This window comes from Canis lupus, chromosome 5 (genome assembly GCF_003254725.2).
Source record: "Canis lupus dingo isolate Sandy chromosome 5, ASM325472v2, whole genome shotgun sequence".
NCBI classification, from domain to species: domain Eukaryota; kingdom Metazoa; phylum Chordata; class Mammalia; order Carnivora; family Canidae; genus Canis; species Canis lupus.
In genome coordinates, this window is record NC_064247.1 from 67,141,184 (window position 1) to 67,160,086 (window position 18,903).

At 56.3% G+C, this 18,903-nt stretch overlaps 1 protein-coding gene and 1 long non-coding RNA gene across 8 annotated transcripts in view; one reads left to right on the top strand and one right to left on the bottom strand.

Moving 5' to 3' along the window:
* GSE1 (Gse1 coiled-coil protein) overlaps positions 1 to 18,903 on the bottom strand; it is a 413,751-nt gene that overhangs the window by 4,044 nt on the left and 390,804 nt on the right. For 2 of the 6 annotated variants that reach the window (XM_025427034.3, XM_025427030.3), the window contains 12 exons: positions 16,975 to 17,150; positions 16,327 to 16,527; positions 15,594 to 15,785; positions 14,878 to 15,182; positions 14,052 to 14,376; positions 11,186 to 11,799; positions 9,836 to 9,948; positions 9,257 to 9,527; positions 7,571 to 7,684; positions 6,364 to 6,735; positions 3,937 to 4,212; positions 593 to 696 (listed from right to left, as the gene is read on the bottom strand). In XM_025427034.3, the coding sequence (XP_025282819.3) occupies positions 593 to 696; positions 3,937 to 4,212; positions 6,364 to 6,735; positions 7,571 to 7,684; positions 9,257 to 9,527; positions 9,836 to 9,948; positions 11,186 to 11,799; positions 14,052 to 14,376; positions 14,878 to 15,182; positions 15,594 to 15,785; positions 16,327 to 16,527; positions 16,975 to 17,150 (3,063 nt within the window). The remainder of the gene's footprint in view (positions 1 to 592; positions 697 to 3,936; positions 4,213 to 6,363; positions 6,736 to 7,570; positions 7,685 to 9,256; positions 9,528 to 9,835; positions 9,949 to 11,185; positions 11,800 to 14,051; positions 14,377 to 14,877; positions 15,183 to 15,593; positions 15,786 to 16,326; positions 16,528 to 16,974; positions 17,151 to 18,903) is intronic. The other 4 variants (XM_025427031.3, XM_049110619.1, XM_025427032.3 and 1 more) reach the window with 3 other exon arrangements.
* Positions 591 to 6,839, top strand: LOC112646767 (uncharacterized). Of its 2 annotated transcripts, none has more exons than XR_007410931.1 (3): positions 591 to 717; positions 3,590 to 5,597; positions 6,380 to 6,839. It is a non-coding gene; the product is annotated as an uncharacterized LOC112646767 (long non-coding RNA). The 2 variants fall into 2 exon arrangements; XR_007410930.1 differs by having other exon boundaries at positions 692 to 3,665; positions 5,414 to 5,597.

The following is an 18,903-nucleotide window of genomic DNA, read 5'->3' on the forward strand; positions in this document are numbered from 1 at the left end:
GCCCAAAGCCTTGGAGTGCTCAAGGACCTGCATAGAACCAGGGTCCATTGCTGGCTCAGTATCAACCCTGAGATTTTAAACACTAGCCCTGATTATAAAGCTTGCAGCTCAGCAACAGCCCAAATCTGCAGCCCTATGTCCCCCATGCACTTGGAGGAAGCCAAGGAGTGGGCCATGCTAATGCAGCTAGCAGAGCAGAGGGACTAGGCTATAGGAGTAGGAGGTGATCGGCTGTGCCAGAGCTTTGCAACTGTAACATCCTCTTCAGCAAATCACTGTAGGGGAGACAGATATAAGTACAAACTCCCCCAGAAGGATACACAAATAACATCTCCCTTTCAGATCCAATATTCTGTCAATTAACAGTACCTCCCCACTTAGCTAAATTTTGGAAAACCAACTGGCTCCAATCTCTACCAATTACAAGTCGTAGCTTCCTAAGAGCAGCATTCGAGTTCCCTTCAAAACTTGTCTGTATGGGTGATGAATGCAAACTTGAAAGGTTAAACAATGCATAAGGTGTTTTAAGGCACCCCCCCACCCCTCCACTGATTATTATTCCCTTTCCTAGTGTGTGGGGCGCTAGACTCACCGCCATGCTATGGGAGAGCTGCTCGGCTGTGAGGCTGAGGCTGTAGTGCTGGGCCTCCAGCCGTCTGCACTGTGTCTGCAGCACCTGCCGCTCCAGGTTTTGCTCTGAAAAGACAAGCAATGTTGGTATGTGTTTTGTACACAAGGGCCATGGGCCTGGCCAGGGCTGCCCTTCTTTTCAGAGCAGCCCGGGCTCTCCTCTCGCCCCTTAGATAGGGGAATTCAACCCAGTGGCATAAAGACAAAGGACCCAGCATCAAAAGGCTATTTAAGACCTACAGATTAGGAAGTCATTAAGGGTAAATTTATGGTCTTAAAATCCATTTTTCAAAAGAAAAGATAAAATAAGCTGCTCAATAAAAGGGGGCTAGAGTAAATTTGGACATGAATTAGAAAAATCTCTGCCTTTCCCAGATACTGAGCCTGGTTTTAATAGGAGTAACTTTAAACTTTCAAGGATAAATCTCTGCTTTCTCTGAAGTGTTTCAAGAATGAAAAGCCAGGATGGAGCCTTTATTTGTTGGTGTAAGACTAGTGCTTTTCCTATGTCAGTCATGGAAGCCCATACAGAAAAAAGGGTCAGAAACTCCAAGTAGTTTGGAATGCTGAGCCCCCTACCTGAGGGCAGCTGTCTGAAGAATCCCACAGTCCTGTGATGGACTTTATGGGAATGAGAAATAAACATTTTTTTTGGTAGTAGTTTAACAAAAGGAATTAAAGACAGGAAAGGCTAGCTGACTGAACTTATAGAACAACTGAGATAGAATAATGCAGTGCAATAAATCCATCTTCTACCACTTCAGGACACAGATTAAAAATGTTAAAAGTGCTAACAAATTCAGCAAGGAACAAGCAACATCAGAAAACACCAAAGGCAAAAAAAAAGAAGGTGGTCACCTCCATGGGGCCTAGGCACCACATGAACCCTGCCAATCCTATGCCATCAATGCGGCAGCAAACGAGAACCTTTATTTCTTCCCCGTTTCAGAAACCAGAAAAAAGCTCCGTTAGTGCCAGTGCTCTATTCAACAGCCCAGAGGTCCTAGGTATGGCAGCAGGACAAAAAAGTAAAAACTCAAAAGAACTAAGCTTGATTTACAGAATGTCTGAACATCTATGATCATATATAACAAGGGAAAAAAAAACTAAAAAAGCCATGATAACCTAGCTGCTACCTAAAACTGAGTCTAATAAGGGATGTTACTCATGGCAAAAACAAAACAGTAAAAAATTGCATTAAACTATTTCTAAAGGGACGTGTGGGTGGCTCAGCAGTTGAATGTCTGCCTTCAGCTCAGGGCGTGATCCTGGAGTCCCAGGATCGAGTCTCACATCGGGCTCCCTGCATGGAGCCTGCTTCTCTCTCTGCCTGTGTCTCTGCCTCCCTCTCTCTGTGGGTCTCTCGTGAATAAATAAAAAAAAAAAAAAAAAAAACTTTTTAAAGATTTTATTTATTTCAGACAGAAGGCAGGAGGGGAGGGGCAGAGGGAGAGGGAGAAGCAGACCCCCCACTGAGCATGGAGCCCGATGTGGGGCTTGATCCCAGGATCATGACCTAAGCTGAAGGAAGAAGCTTAACCAACACAGCCACCTGGGGTGCCCCAGTTTAATGCAATTTAATCATAAAGGCAGTAACATTGCTATCAAAAACATTAATTCTCTCCATATCTGTAAATCAATGCAACTACAAATTCCAAATGATTTTTTGGGTGGAACAGATGATCCTAAAATCCATGGGGTAACCCTAAGGCCCAAAAACAGTGGAGCTGCCAGAGAAGCACAGATATGAGCACACTCTTCAGCAGAGCTCGGCAGCCCTAGAGCATCCACAGGGTGGTGCAGGGGCAGCTGGGCAGAGGAGGGTGCCACAGCTCACCCCGGGCACAGGTAGGGGCATAGACGGCACCCCATAAATCACCAGGGTAATTGGCTGCACAAATTGAAAGTTCCAAAGACGAAGTTAATTTCTACCTTCATCCATGCACAGAAATCAATTCTAGACATAAAAGCAGGACTTAAGAATTTTAGAAGAAAATGGAGAGAATCATCACATCCTTGGGGCAGGGAAGGATTCCCAAAAAGGCACCAAAAAAACAAGAAATGCTCTACATTGGTCCTGGATACATATGTATGCACTTAAAAACAACATGTAAGGAGCGAGCAATTCCAAACAGGGTTCCTCACGGAGGAGGAAGCAAAATGCAGGAGCAGATATGCTCGCTGTTTGTGCCTACACAGGCATTCCTTTTGTGAGTCTGTTTTAAAGTGCTTATTTCAGGGGCACCTGGATGGCTCAGTAGGTTAAACATCTGCCTCCATGATCCAACTGGGTCATGATCCCAGAGTCCTGGGATGGAGCCCTGCATCGGGCTTCCTGCTCAGTGGGGAGCCTGCTTCTCCCTCTCCCTCTGCTGCTTCCCTTGTGTGCTCACTCTCTCCGTCAAATGAATAAATAAAACCTTTGGGAAAAAAATACTTATGTCAAAGGATTTGCAATGATTAGAAAAATCCGTAATCAAACGTAGATGAGTATTCACAGTCCCTGCTCAGAAGGAAAACTCCTCTGTGAATGGTCAGACGTGCGTCAGGGAGAGGCAGCCCTGACCCTGGCAGCCTCAGTGCAGCAAGGACGGTTCATGGTCTAGGGGCCTCCTGCACAGAAGTCCCAGCACTGCAGCCTCCAAGCTAGATGCCTCTCGAGGAAACAGAGGGGCAGAGAAAGGAGGCAGTGTGCTAGAAGCACAAGGACAGCACTCAGGCCTCGTGACCCCTGCCCATTGCCTCTCACTCCAAAAACACTAGGCTGGGGGTAGGGAGAGGCGTGCAGAGGCCGATGAGGGCTTGCCTCCCTACACAAAGCACTAGCCCAGGAGGGTGACAGAGCCTGTAAGGGAACGGCTGGCAGCCTTGGGGCACTGAAAGGGGAGGCAGGCTCTGGCATGACCAGGCCTCAGTATTTGGGGCTCAGCTGAATTCACAAACCTTCTTCCCTTTTCAGGACCCTTGTGTGTAACCAGCCGGGACGGATAGAACATTTAGAAGCGTGAAAGAAGACAGCACAGAGCCCATCCCAGGTTTGAGCTGTCACACTGAGTGGTGGCAGAAACCAGTACTTAAATTTTTCCAGTAACTGTGGCCTCTGGTCTCTAATTTGGGGCACCTGCAGAAGCCTGAGGGACAGTTCTTAAAACAGGCAGAGTACTGGAGGAACACTACCTAGCTGTGCCCTGAGTGTCGGTGCCACCACTCAAGAGTCCCCAGGGTTGGCAGGGAGATTCCACATGGATGCGTTGAGTCAACTTTGTTTCCCATGGCCCTCAGCCCCTCCCTCTGCCCCTACTGTACCTTCTATATGTTCCTGGTAAGCTTCAAAAATTGCCTCAATCCCTTGCCACTTGCGCCTGGGGGGTTCGTCCTCGTCCTCCTCTCCGTCTTCCTCGTCGTCCTCCGAGTCCTGGTCCATCTCCTGTGTGAGGGGGCCCTTCCTCCCGGAGGGGGCCTCCTGCTGCCCATTGTGCTGGGGCAGAGGGAGTCGGCTGGAGGACTGTAGCTCGGGAATGTTGTAGTGGATGGACGTGTCAACTTTGTGGTTCTGCTCTGCAGACAGCACAGCTACGTTCCCTGTGGGGAGAGAACAGGTGGGTGATGGGCCTGTAGGAGTCTGTGTGGCTGCAGGTCTGCTGACTAGAGGGAGTTCAGAGAGGCCTGTGCCCTTCAGAGGTCAAACCTGGTGCCCAAAGGCAAGGTCAGAGAGGCATAAAGACTGCAGCAGCCCTCTATGTACTCCAGTCACAACAGGTGTGTGGTCTCAGCCACACTGATCTCCAAGCATCTAGGAAATGAGGCTTGAGCTTGGTCTGCAGCCAGCCCTCTGTGGACACTGGTCCCCCCAGCCCTCCCAGGAAGTGCAGGTCCTGTAGTCTCTGGGCATACCCTGCATTAGCTGTTGTTGGGATCTGTGCTGCCCCTATGGCATGGCCCCTCAGGAGATATCCTAACAAGTATACGCTGCCTCTGCTACAGTCTGGGACATGCGCAGTCAATGGACTTGCAGAGTTCAGATTGGTAGGAGTTTGATGGCTTTAAAATCCTGACAAAGGGGTACCTAGGTAGAGGACAGTTGGTGAAGCATCCAACTTTTGATTTTGGTTCAGGTTGGGATCTCCTGGTCCTTGGGAATGAGCCCTGTGTTGGGCTCTGTGTTGGGCATGGGAGCCTACCTGGGAGTCTCACTCTCCCTCTCCCCTGACCCCTGTGCATGCGCTCTTTAAAATAGATGAATACATCTTAAAAACAAAACAAAACAAAAAACCCAAGGAAGTGGTTGAGTATAGTGTCTGGAAAGGGTTGATGTAAAATAAGGCAAGAAAAATGTGTCCTAGGGCCACAGAAAAGCCTCTGTGAGGCTTGTCTAGGAGGGCACTGAGTATTTAACCTGGTCTAGTCAAAATATTTTCTCCTTGAAAAACAGGATTCTTTCAAGTAAATTCATGACAAACACCCAATAAAGCACTGCTCCTGATTTTCACTGCGAAAACCATCCTTTGCTTTTTGGTATCATTTTGTCTCTGTTGATGGCGTTGTTAACATACCTGGGAGATGCTGACACGGTGTCAGAGCTGTTGTGTCTACAGATGCTTACTTGCCCCTTCAGCTTTTATAGTTTGCAGTAATAAACAAGTTTAAAATGGCTTTGGCCTGATAACCCAATTATTTTCTTCTGGCTACTGGAACCTATGAAAATTTATTTTATACTCAGTAGTTACTTAATCATGGGAGATTCTTTTCTCTCCAGTTTCTTTTCTTTTTTTTCTTTCCCCAGTCAGTTTCAACCTTTGATTCAGTGAGAATGAGTTGAAGCGAACCCTGATATCCCACCTTCGGGAATTCCCACCAAAATGTCTGAGGGGAGTGGATCTGGGGGCTCAAGTGTTACAAAGCTCTCTCCGAGGTTGTTGGAACAAACACCTGCTGGTCTGGCTGTCAAAGAGTGGGGAGGCTTCCAGGTGAGTGTGTTTGAGAATGCTGAGAAATCCATGAGCTACAGAAAGAATGGAGGGGGATCCCTGGGTGGCGCAGCGGTTTGGCGCCTGCCTTTGGCCCAGGGCGCGATCCTGGAGACCCGGGATCGAATCCCACATCAGGCTCCCGGTGCATGGAGCCTGCTTCTCCCTCTGCCTGTGTCTCTGCCTCTCTCTCTCTCTCTCTCTCTCTCTCTGTGACTATCATAAATAAATACAAACTTAAAAAAAAAAAATTTAAAAAAAAAAAAAAAAGAAAGAATGGAGCCTCTTTGCCTGGGGGCCCCTCACCTGGCCTTAATAAAAGGAAAGGCTTTAGGTGCCCGCGTGGCTCATCAGTCAAGCGACTGCCTTCTGCTCAGGTGATGATCCCAGGGTGTCCTGCATCAGGCTCCCTGCTCAGCGGAGAATCTGCTCCTTCTTCTCCTTCTACCCTTCCCCCTTGTTCACGCACACACATACTCTTTAAAATAAATAAAATCTGTAACAACAACAAAACCAAAAAACCAGGAAATCTAACTTAATTCAGAGGGCATCACTTGCTAACTTTTCCTGAAGTGCAGTCAGTAGACCAGTAGCACTAGCATCACCTGGCACCTCCTAGCAATGGAGAATTCTCAGCCCGATGTCAGGTGCCTTGTGCACACTGAAGTTTAAGTAGTGAGCTCCTGGCTGCAGTTGAGTGCTCCAGGAACACTAGCCAGCTGTTCTAGTGACACAGGAGCAGGGCAAGGACTAGCAGTCTCATTACCTTTATGCTTCTGCAGGGCCTTCTGGGTGGACTGCAGCACAGACTCATGGAACTGATGTGCAAACTCTTCCGCCATGAAGGGCTCCCATGGCTTGCTCTTCCCATTGATGCTGTGGGACAGTGGCACAGGAATGTCCTTGGGCGCAGGGCCCCGGATGTAATGAAGCATGCTCAGGCTCTTCTTGCCCCCAGGGGCCTCGTTCAGCCTAGCCTTCTCGCTGCTGGCAGGAGCGGGCTCCTGGACCCGCGACAGCTCCTGGGGCCGGAGCTGCTCCGGTCTCCCAGGCTCCGTGGCCTTTGCGACGTCAGACAAGGAAGCAGCAACACCCACAGGCTTCTCCATATCCAGAGAGGCTTGCTGCGTGGCTGGTTCTTTTAGAGACAGAAAGTGAGGAAAATGTTAAGAGCGGCAAGTGAACAGGCGGACCCTGACCTCTAGAGCTTACATTTAATAAAGACCTAGTGCAAAGAACCAAGACTCAGGGGGCCGTTTAATTAAATGCCAGTGAGCGTGTGCGGTCGGAAGGTGGGGCTATGTTCAGCAGCAAGTCCATCCTTGAAAGGCGCCCCAGGAAGGCATCTAAGAAGAAAGAGAATCTGAAGGAAGAAGCAAGTCACTTCAGGTCACCTAAAAGGTAGACGTTACATGGCCCAACTGGATAAGAAAGACGATGTTAGGATCTGAGAACAGGGCCAGACCATCAAGATTTCCTGCTCAGAAGCACAGCGAGGTTTAACCGAAGCCAAGAGAGAGAAAGGTGTGAAAGCAGGTGTCGGAGAAGCCTGCAGGGCAGAACAAGCAAGAAAGAGATGACGGAGAAGAGTGTCAACGTGAGGCCGGCAGGAGCAGCAGCGCCGGAGCAGCAGGCGCCGGAACCTGGGGCACGGGCTCCAGAGGGGTGGCCGGCCGGTGGCTGTGACTACATGAACCGACCGCAGACAGCCCTGTGGAACCGGGACCCTCCCCATTGGCTCCCAGCCTGGACTTCCCACTCTCCTGTTCCATCCTGAACACAGCTTTCCCCAACTGTGCTGGGAGCTTTGTGCGGAAGACAGAGACAGACACACAGAGAGAAACACATTCGGTTTCCAAGAGGAAAGACTGATGACGAAGGCCTTGAATGGTTGCCTCTGACCTCGGGCATCCCTCAGGACAGTCCCAGGCGGTGGCGGAGGAAGGGGCTGTCCTTCCCGCCCTGGGCCTTACCGCTCAGGGAGACAGCAGGACTGTCCCTCGGAGAGTTCCTGAGTGGGTCTGCCACTGCTGCGGACAGTGCCTTCTGCTTCATGGCATGGAGCATTTCAACAAGTTTCTCTTTGTCTATGAGAAAAGCAGCCTGAGATTAACAACACAGTTGCATCACTGCTGAGAGGGAAGGGGAGCAGGCTTCTAGCCCAAGCCGTCACTGGCAGGTGCAAGTCCTTTAAATCAAGAAGAGCAAAGCAAGGACCAAGGGGAACAGGCTGTGTTTAAAGGAAGAAACTTTCATTTTAGGGTTAGCTCAGATTCTGCTCAGCTTTTGCTACAGAGCATTCTAGATGCATTCCAAAAATAGCTGTGTGCATACATCAAAATAATGGGTTCCCGTGATCTTCAGAGGTGACTTCCGACACTATTCTTATTTAAAAGACTCAGGCACACAAAAGCTCCCAACAAAAGGAACAACCGTGAAGATCCACACAGCACCTCTGGGAGCATGGGCTGCTTCCAGGCACATTCCTCTCCCCTACAGCTCTTGGCACACGTGCACAAGTCCCAGCAAGGCTGCCATCTACTGAAACGGAACCAGACCCCCGTGACGCCCACCACTGTGAGTTCCTGTTGTGGTGGCACTTGTTACCAACTGACACCGAAGTGCCTGCATCACTGGTGGCTTCCTCTAGGAATTAAGTCAGGCAAAAAGATGCTTGTTACAAACAAGATTATGGCTGTTCCCAGGGACAGGTGCCAGTGATCAATGAGTCACTGCCTCTTTAAGAGAATGCGCAGGTTCCAGTTTAAGGTTAAAGGCGAAAAGCACACGGCTACACCCCACTAATGAAGTAAGTGGAAGCAAGTATGTGACCAGTAACACTTCTGCTTTCCTTCTGACTTCCTTCCAGAGAAGTGACAACCTAGGTATCAGCAAGTTGGACTTAGAAGCATGGAAATGAGCATCGAGACAGGTGGAGTTCTCACCTGAACTCACTTCCTGGCACTAAGTGAGGTATGGGCCAGACCAAGGAAGGGGAGGCGAGAATGTGCTCAGACCGCACCACCCCTCCTGTGCTATGGACTCCAGCCTGAAAAGGTGGCCCCAACATGGCCCTTGGTGGCCAGATGGACCTGGAAGCACCTTCCAGGGCAAGCTGTCCCATTCACAGCATATGCTGGCTCTGCCTGGCCACCACAGGCCACCCCGAGCCTCCTGCTGTCAGAACGCAAAGCTCTGTGGGCCACGGCAGCACCTGCCAAGAGTAAACAGCCACTACCTGCAGGATGGTGCACTGCGACCCTGCGCCCAGGAGTCGCCCCACTTGCTGCCTGAAGCACTGGGAGGTCTGACAAGTGACAAGAGCAGCCGTCAAAAGCAGGCTTTACACACAGAACACATGGCACCAAGCCTTCAGTCCTGCACAGGATGTGACAAGAGATATGCCCTCCAAGGAGGGGAATTTGCATTTTGGATGGAGAGAAAGTCGATGCTGGAGCGATACTGGGGTAGGCCCGTGCAAGCAAAGTAGCTGCCTCCTTGGGGGCCAGAGGGAATAGAAAGAGCCCCAGGATGAAGTGGTTTTAGATCCTACCAGGAGTGTGGGCATGGAACATTCCCAGGAGCCCACGGCCCCTGCTTCTCCAGAAGCTTGTGGCCGCAGAGTGACCCGACCCCACGAGGCCCACACTAGGCTGTACCTTTCCTCTTCTCGGCACTGATGTGAGTCAGGTTGAAGATGGTCAGGAACTTCTTCTTCTCTTCGAAGTTTGGGCTGTTGTTCATCTCATCAGGACTGTAGCGGGTGGACAGTGCCAGTCTCGGTGAAGGCGTCTGCCGCTTGTTCTGAATCGTCGGGGGTGACGGGCTTCGCTCCCTCAGCATCCGCCGCCGCTTCCTCCGCTTCTGGGTCAGCAACTCCTCCTTCTGCTGTTGGGTGGTCAAGCCAAAAAGTTGCAAAAACTCTAGCTTCTAGATTGGGAAAGAAAACAAATGAGTTTGAAACCACTGGCAGTGGCATGCTTCCACTGTCCCAGGGGCTCCCTCCTGGGGTCCATGCAGCCCATGAGCTGTGGCCAACTCCACACTGGGCCACAGACGCGGAAGACCCTGACGGCGCTTCCAGACAACCTGCAGTCAATGGGAATGGAGGGGTGCAGGGGTTCCTAGCAAATGAGGGGCTGCCCGGGACAGTGGGAGGGAAGCCAAGAAGCAGAAAGTGATGGGGGCACCAGAGGCCCCACCCACAACCTGTCACACGGGGACGAGATTCCAGATACCTCGGAGGACGTGTCCAGCTTGAGGGGCGGCTGCTCAGCCACGCAGCGGAGGTGGGCCCTGACCTCCTCCTCGTCACTCTCATCGTAAGAGTCGTCCAGGTCGTAGTAGTATCCTGGGGACAAGAAAGGACTGTTGGGCTGGGCAAGGAGCCTCATCCTACAGTGGATGCACACAGGGGGCCCCTCTGTGACACGTACAGAAGCACGCATCAGACCAAGACCTGCAGGCCTCCCTGACCACCCCAAAACCCCAGATTCCTTTTATCCCAGGTGGAAACATGCATTAACCCCTAGTCCTAGGATTTTAGCACTTTATAGGGATGGCTGGTGAGGGGTGAGGGTGGAGACGGCAGGAGGCAGATGCCAGGCTTCCTTTGGACCCCAAGTGATGAGGCTGAGGTGGCCTGAACGGACATGATCTCTCTGCAGGGAATCATTCATCCCACAGGCCTGGGGCCGTGTCCATGGCAACCCAAGGCTGTGTGTGCACATCCACTCCCCTCCTGCTGTGGCCATCTGGGTCCACTACCCAGGAGGGGCCAGGCATACTCAGGTCCCCACCTAAGGCAGAGAATGTGCACAGAAACTCACGTAGAAAGCAGCAGCACCCCTGCACCGAGGGCACTGGATGGGGCACTCCCTCATTCTCCCTCACAAGACAAGTGGCGGAGAAAAATACTTTTGGGGCCTTAAATCTAGCCTAGAGCAAGAACCCTGGGAAGACCTGGCCCTGGTCCCAGCTTCTGGCTAAGAGACTGATTTCAATAGGACTCGTTTCTAGCAGGAAAAAAACAAAAAAAAAAACAAAAAAAAAACTGGTCTGGAGCAACCTCTGACCCCTCCTGGTCAGACAGGGTGTGCAAGTAGGAGACAGCCAAGGGTACCTTGGACCTGCTGGCTGACAGTCCCGCCCCCCACCAGCGCCCTTCCCACTGCAGGAGCAGGGAGGGAAGGGGGCCAGATCTGTCCCTGCCCTACCCCCACCGAGGATGGCAACCCCTGAGGAGCCCCCACTGGGCCCAGGCCTGTTCTCTCGACAGCCTCCTCCTCTGTTATGCTGCGCTATTAATATTTAAAATCGTCTTATTAGCCTCTGTTCATTATTTATTAATCATGCGTGTCTGTGGAACTATTCTTCCAGAGAGCTTTGATTTGGCTTTTTGGGACAATTTGCACTGTAGCAGGACCGGCAGGGGCCCCAAGTCTGTCTCCCCAGCAGAGGTTGTCAGGTAGCAACACAGAAGCCAATGAACTTGCTCCCTGAGCCCACAGCAGGAATCAGGAGTGGGAGGAGGGCTGGCACTGCTGCCCCCCGGTCCCAGGAGGTCAGAGCCCCCAGAGAGACCACACCTTTCTCCTGGGCCTCACGCCGCCTGCGCTCCTCCAGGTCCAGCTTGCTGACCAGCCTCCGCCGTTGCTGCAGGAACTCATCGTAGATGTAGGCGGGGTCGGGGCCCCGTGGGGCTGCAGGCCGGTAGGGCGAGCCTGGCTTCAGGGGCCCAGTGAGATCCCCAAAGGGGGCGGGCTGGGTGAGGGAGGCCCGCTGCTGGCCCAGGATGGTCTGGGTGGACTTCTCGAGCTCAGCCAGGAAGGGCCCGGGCCCGTGAGGAAAGGCCTGGTGCTCCAGGTTCCCTGCCTCTCTTGGGGGTGGCTGGTACTTGTCCAGGGGGGTGGCCTCTCGCTTCCGGGGCCCCTCCTCCGCCTTTTCTGGGCAGTAGACCCGTTCCACCTTCACCAGTGGGACGGCTGCCTGGCGGCTGGACTCAAACGGAGCGGGATGGCTGTGCAGGGGGTGGCTCTCAGGGGCCCGCCGCGTCTCCAGAGTGCTGTCCATCAGGGATACTGGGTTCCAGAGGCCCGTGGGCACAGAGTGGTGCTGGGGCTTGGGCGAGATGAGTGGCGGGGGCCCGCCAAAGTGCTGCGGGGGGTCTCGGGTGCCCGGGTCTGGACGGTTCGGTCCCGGCCTAGGGAGTGAACAGAGCAGGCCATGGTCAAGATGGCAGCCACCCAGGCCACCGCCTCTAAGAACCCTTGACAGACTGTTACCCACGGACTCCACTCCCCCTCCACACAGCTGGAGGCAGGTATGTGTAGTCCCTGCTTTTGAGAGGACACAGGCTCACAGCTGACACTGCTTGCTGAGGACAGAGACAGCCTCAGGCCAGACCCGCTTGCTCCCATTTCTCACCCGTGACCTCCCAATAGCTCCTTCCGTTCCACCACTTCCTGAATTCCTGTGAACTCTGTGTAAGGACAGACCCTCACCTTTGTTTTCCATGGGGAGACCCACTGCGAAGAGAATAAAGACACGGCTCTGATGCCAAAAGTATGGCCTTCGTACTGGCCCCCCCGCTCCACACGTGCCAGGCAGTGGACAGATGCAGAAGGCAGGCCGGCCTTCAGGGGGGCCGCCTTCTCTCTCCCGGGAGTCTGCCCCAGCCCAGTGGGGCAGGGGAGACCTGCTTTCAGGGTGATCCTCACAGCTAGGGTGGATCTGTGCTGTTGCCAAACTGCAGTGGTCCCCATCAGAACGGCAGCAACCCCACATGGCCCCAAAGCGGCAGCTACACCCAAAGGGTCTCCATGGAGCCAAGCCACTTGCTGGAGCACGGCACCCCTACACTCAGGCAGGGCGGGAACCGGAGGGGACCTTCTATCGGGTAAGATGCTCTGCCTCTATCACAGCAGGCTTCCAGAGCTCTCCCCACCCAGCCAAGGAGGCGGGACACTGAACCGTAGCCACCAAGTTACTCCCAAATGCAGGCTGGGAGAAACACCCCCCCGCCCCCCCCCCGCCGCCGTGCCACTGCACCTCTGATCAGCAGAGTACAAAAGGGAACCATATCAAGAAGCCATGTGTCCTTAAGTAAACAGCCAAGGAATAAAACCCGTTAGGAGAATAAATATTTCATGCACTGGAGCCAAGCACTGAATGGTTTTCTAGCTCGGAACACAAGGGCCAGTCAGATGTCAAATTCACGCTGCTGTAAGGCCAAGTGTGCTGCCAGCTGCTGTGGGGACCACGGAGGCCAGGAGAGGCGGCTGGGGGCCCGATGCCGCCCTGGTGCCCGAGGGCTGCATGGGGCTGCTAGGTCCGGAGGCAGGGGATGCCTCTGCTGGGGACAAAGGTGCTGGTATCCCCAGGCCTTGGGCAGACGAAGACTCCCATGGGAGTCAGGACACCCAGATCTTATCAGGAGGTGCCGAGGTGTTTTGGCTCCCAGTCCCTGGGGCGTGAGGAGTTAGAGGAGCAGAGGTCAGCTCACTGGCAGATGAGACCTTCTCGCCTCTGAGAAGCCTCAGAGAAGCAGAGGGACACTCCCTGTGGCCGCGGTGGGCAGTGTAGGCCGTCGGCTGCGGGGGTGCCATTTCCCCCGGTCACAGCAGATCAGCCAAGCGGATCCCCACCGCCGCCCTACTCAACGGCAGACGGTAGGGCTGCCAAACAGGCCAGCAGCGCCCAGGGCACAGTCGGCCAAAAGCTGAAGCAAAGAGAGGGAAGGAGCATGTGGACGTTGAAAAAGTCTGTGACCCTGATGGCATCCAGACATTTTGAGCTAGAGAGACACTCTCAAATCTTCTCACCCGGCTTCATTTGTGCAAAACTGGGGAAACTGAGGCTGGAATTCTTGTCCCTGAGACGAGGCCAAGCTCTTTCTGCTAACTCTGGCTGATGAGCCCTGGTGGGATGCAGGGTGGGGCAGGGCACACTAGATGACAGCCAGACCAACAGGTAGGAGTGAGGAGGCTGGGGGGCTCTAGATGTAGGAAGGGGCCCAACGACGGGCACGAAGGCCTCCCGAGGGGTTCCAGGATGGGGTTGGGAAATGGGTACTATTTATTGCAATAGCAATAAACCTAATTTCTTATTTAAATAAAAATTAAACACTGTCTCGTTTCTCATTAAAAAATGTTTGGGCTTGAAAGCAGAGGCAGACAGAAAGAACTGGTGTAATCATCAATAAAAGCTTCTCTCATCCCCTCTAGGCGCCACGACTTGGCAGGGACTCGGGGAAGGCCCCCCACTCTGGCCGGCACCGTCACTTCAGCACAGGCATCTCCGAGCGCCTCTTTTCCCTGCTCAAGAGTCTGTGCTCCCTCGCAGGCCAACTGAAGGTGTCCCACAAATGGTGGCTGGCAACAGGAGAATGCAAGTGTGAAGACACCCTCTCCCACCCGGGGGTTCCCCGGTGCGCCCAGACCCGGCGGGCCCCACCTGGCGCTCTCCGGCCTGTGCTCCGCCTCCGTGGGCACCGGGGGCCGGCCCATGTCCAGGTGCTGCTCCAGCACCTGCTGCCGGAATTCTGACACCTGAGACTGCCGGTCCTCCTTCTCCTGCCGCAGGCGCCGCTGCCGCGCCAGCCACTTCTCCTCCTCGTTGGTGCGCTGGATGAGCAGGGCCGTGGCGGCGCTGCTGCCCGGCAGCGAGAAGATGCTGTGGTTGGAGAGGAGGCTGGGCACGGTGTGGTGGGGGGCGGGCGCGGGATGCAAGGGGTGCTGCACGGGCTTCGGTGCTTGCAGGCCCGCCTCCTTCAGCTTCTCTGTGGGGAGAGAAAGGCCGCCACGGCGGGATCTCAGAGCTGCGGGCCGGTCCACACGTCCCCGCTGTCTCCCACTGCCACCTGCCCCTCTCGCCAGGGCAGACGACCTCCGGGGATGCTCGCTGGCGGTGGGCACTGCTCCCAGTCGGACCCACCGGAGTGCCGCAGCGGGCTCGCACTGGCTCACAACGGCAGGCTGACTTCTCTACCACCACGCACACCGGTTAGCGAGCCGTTCCCAGGGCTGATTAAGTATATTCCCAATGAAGCAGCCGACGTTCAAGACAAAGGTAAAGAACACTCAAAACCCACCCCTCGCTTCCTAACGCTTTCACTGCAGTTTACTACTGCGTGCAGCACCCCGAGGAGAGCTCCATCTCTCGTACTCCTATTGGGGGCCACCGGGCACGTCTCCCCAGCTCCCAGCCCTGACCTCACATTTGTAGCCTGAAATGGGCCCTGTAGCGCGCGCCTGCCCACAGGTCGCCGGCCATGCGGTACCTGCTCGGGTCGGGGTCAGCTGCTCCGAGGGCTTGCCCCGCTCCTCGGGGGCGTGGGCCCGCAGCCCGTGCAGCTCAGCCACCGGCAGGAAGGCCGGCTCCAGCGCCTTGGCCGCCAGCAGCTCCTTCTCACGGGCCCGCTGCTCCCGCTGGCGCTCCAGCTCCCGCTCCCGTTCCTTCTCCCGCTCGCGTTCCAGCTCCTTCTCCCGCTCGCGCTCCTTCTCCCGCTCTCGCTCACGCTCCTTCTCCCGCTCGCGGTCAGCTTCCCGCTCGCGCTCCCGCCTCAGCTCCTCATCCAGCTGCAGCCTGTGGGCGAGTGGAAAGAGGTGGTGACAACCGCTGTGCTGGTGCAGGGGGGACCAGGAAACCCCCCCAAGGGGAGACTGGCACCGTGACCTGCACCCCGACAGCAGGTTCGCAGGGCTCTCTGCTTTTATGAACTCCCCAAGAGACTCCAAGTTCCCCGGACCAAAAGCCACCCGCCCAACTCCCCAAGCCTCAGCAGCTCACACCAGGAGGCCGGTGTCTGACAACAGCGCTGCCAGGTACCAGCAAGGAGCTCCAACTGCAGCACCTGTCACTGCCCACCTCGCAGGTGCGCAGACCAAGGACACGTGTACTAGCCCAAGCACGCATGAGCCAGGCTCTGACGTGGGCTGTGCTGCACTCTGTCAGGGCGGGAGGAGCAGGGACACCCCAGCCCAGGACGCAGCTTACCTCTCGGCACTGAGGCTGGACATCCGCTCTGAGTGCAGCGCTGCCAGGGACGAGTGGGAGAGCTCAGGGGGATAGCGGACCCCGGAGAGGTGGAGATGCATAGCCGACGGGTGCAGGGGAGGCAGGGAGCCGGGCGTGGGAATGGGGTAGAAAGGGGACCGTAGGGCTGACAAGCAGTAGGAGTCATCCATCCTGTGCAGAGAAGGTGGGGCCGGGTGAGAAGCAAAGCCAGAGAAGGCAAAGCCCGGGCCCATCTCAACAGACCCCCCAGCCAGGTAGGAGTGTTGACGTGAGTGCGGCAGACAGGACAGAGGCCGGGAGTCTCCCCAAAGGCCCTGAGAGACTGCCTGCCACGCTGCAGCCCAGCCAGGACCCTCCCAGGCCCGAGCAGCAGGCCCCCTGGGAGCAGCCCGCTCTACCGACGGGCGGGCTAGGAATTGGGAGGCTCCTCCACCCAGCAGAGATGAGGGACACACCTTCCCCGGGCCGTCTCAGTTACGCAGCAAAGGGGTGGCTCCACTAGGTGAAGACGCGCCGTGCCAGCAGCAGGCCCACAAGGAAATGGGGGAGCGTCTGGCAGAGGGACAGCATGGATGAAGGGGGCACTCCCGGGGGCAAACCCCTGCTGGCAACTTGGAAGGCTGGTGGCTGCACTGAGACATGGAGCCTGGTACAGGGCATGAGGGCATGGGGGCAACAGCCCCGGGGACTCACTGGGGGGCAGAGAGCTCACCTGAAGGCCGGGTGGGGGAACGGGTGTGGGGCCAGGTAGCTGGGGTGGTAGTAGGCAGCGGCCGCAGCGGCTGGGTCCAGGCCAAGGGGAGGCAGGGAGGACATGCGGAGGTCCTCGGTGGTGTGGTAAGGCCGGAAGCTCCTCAGGTAGTCCTCGGTGACCGTGCTGGGGGGCACCACGTGGTGCACGGGCCGCTGGAGGCTGCAGGTGAGGACACGTGGATGAGTGAAAGATGTGGTGAGCAGGGCTCCTGCGCCAGGCTGGGCAACAGGCCAGTCTCCCCACACACCCCTGTTCCCGCCGCCGCCAGAACAAGGGGTCTCCAGAGACAGGTCCTGGCCTCTGCAAACAAGACGTGGGCAGTGGCTGCTCCTCGGGCCTGCCATCCATGGCCTGGAGGAACCCCTGGCTCCAAGGGCTCAGAACAGGGGCTCGGGTGGGGTCGGAGAGCCAGCCGCCATCTCACCGTGGAAACGGACAGCAGGCACAGACGGGGCTGCAGGCCCGGGGCTCAGCCACCATCTGGCAGCTCTCAGGCTCAGCTGGTACAGACCCACCGCCGGGCACTGCCGCTAGAGCCTCCGGGATCCAGACCCCAAGCACATGTGCACCCCCCCCAACCCCCCGGCCTCCAATCTGCAGACTTACTTGAGTGGTGGGAAGCGTGAGTCCTGCACCACAGAGCTGGGGGAGATGCCGAAAGGGTAGGGGGTGCTGAGCAGGTGGGAGGGGATGGCTGGGCCCCCTGCCTTCTCCTGGGGCAGCGGGGGCTCCACGATGAGGCGCTCCCGACCACTGCTGCTGCCCCGAGAGCCGGCGTCCTGCTGGAGGACAGAGAGCACTGGGTCAGGACAGGGCCGCGGGGCAGGAGCCGGCTCAGACTGCTGACAACGCAAGGCCGGGGCTCCCCAGGCTCAGAGAGGCTCCCGTTCTGGAGGACTTTCCTTAAGGGTTTCTACCCAGACCTGGGGTGCGCACAGGAGGGAGCAAGCATGGTGAGGTGGTGAGACGGGAGGGCACAGGTTCTCATGCCGGGCAGGACGGGAACCCATCTGATTGCCGGGGCCATGGAAACAAGCGCCCACAAGGGGACACAGCACAGTCCCCACCTCGAGCCAACACCCATGTCTTCCCAGTGTGCGTTTCTCACAGCGCCATGCCAGCTCTGAACCCAAACCCAGGGACGACGTGGTTCCAGCAACCCCAGAAAGTGAGCTCTACTCTGCAGCAGGGAGCAGCAGAACCAGCCAGAGCCCCGCGCGCTGATCACCAAGCATGCACAGACGACCCCCAGGGGCTGAAGCGTCAGCTGTGCTGACAGCTGCCAGCACGCGTCACAGATACCTCGGCCCCCTGGCGCCCACAGAGAGTCACAGCCGAGAAGCTGGCACTGCCCCCAGGCTGAACACGCCAGCCTAACCCCCCTGCCAGCCCCTGGGGTAGCCCTGGCACCAGCCACAGTAGGCAGCTGTGGCACCCAACTGGTCAGACCTGTCTGGGGACACCTCTGTACACACTGGGGGTGGGCCGTGGCCCTGCTGACCCCAGACTCCCGGACATACAGAGGGACCTGGTGGGGAGGCAGACCCTGGGAAACCAGAGAAGGGGGATGCTCAAGACAGGAAGAGGGGGGAGCAACAGGAGCCCCTACCACGGCCAGGGCAGGAGTGTCTGTCTAGCCCCGAGAGCACACACCACCCACAGTTGTGAGCGCTCCTGTCATTTACATGGCTAAAGGGAGCCACGTAAATTGGGGGGGGGGGGGCGCTCCATCATTGGGACAGCCCTTCTCAGCCCAAGGGAGGTCACCACTAGCCCAGGTCCGACCTTGGCCACATGGGTTCCAAGGTGGTGGCTGCAGCCTCCCCTGACCCCGAGAGCTCCTGGGCCAGGTCCCTCCTTCACCTGGCTGGACCACCAGGCCCACCCCCAGCAGGCAGCAAACGGGGATCGGGAGACAGCAGGTGGCAGTCATGGGGGTCACAGCCCAGCATGTCCACCCAAATCCACGGTAGTTCCCCTGTGCCACCAAACAAGCAGCACACCTTGAAAACAAGCGGGCGGGGGGTGGGGGGCCCTAGGTGGCTCACTGGTTGAGTGTCTGCCTTTGGCTTGGGGTGTGATCCCAGGATCCTGGGATTGAGTCCTGTATCGGGCTCCCTGCCTGGAGCCTGCTTCTCCCTCTGCCTGTGTCTCTGCTTCTCTCTGTCTCTCATGAATAAATAAATAAAATCTTAGAAAAAAGGGGGGAACCACAACGCTTGGACCACGTCTCCTCAACAAGGCAAAAACTGGAGAACACGTCTAAGAACGATCGCTGGACACACAGAGGCTGAGCCCCGTCCCCGGAGGAGATACCCCCCAGTCCTGGCTCGGCCATGGCTGAGGTTCTCTGTTCTCTGGTACAGTTGGGGGTGCAAGCTGCAGAGCCCCCAGTTTATCACTGGGCTGCGCACTCTAATCGCACCCCCCCAACCCCCAGCAGCCACTGCCAGCCCGTGGACGAGGCGGGGCAGGCAGTAGAGGAGGGCCTGGACTGTGCCAGGCCACCACCGCGCCCTCTCTGGCCTTCCAGAA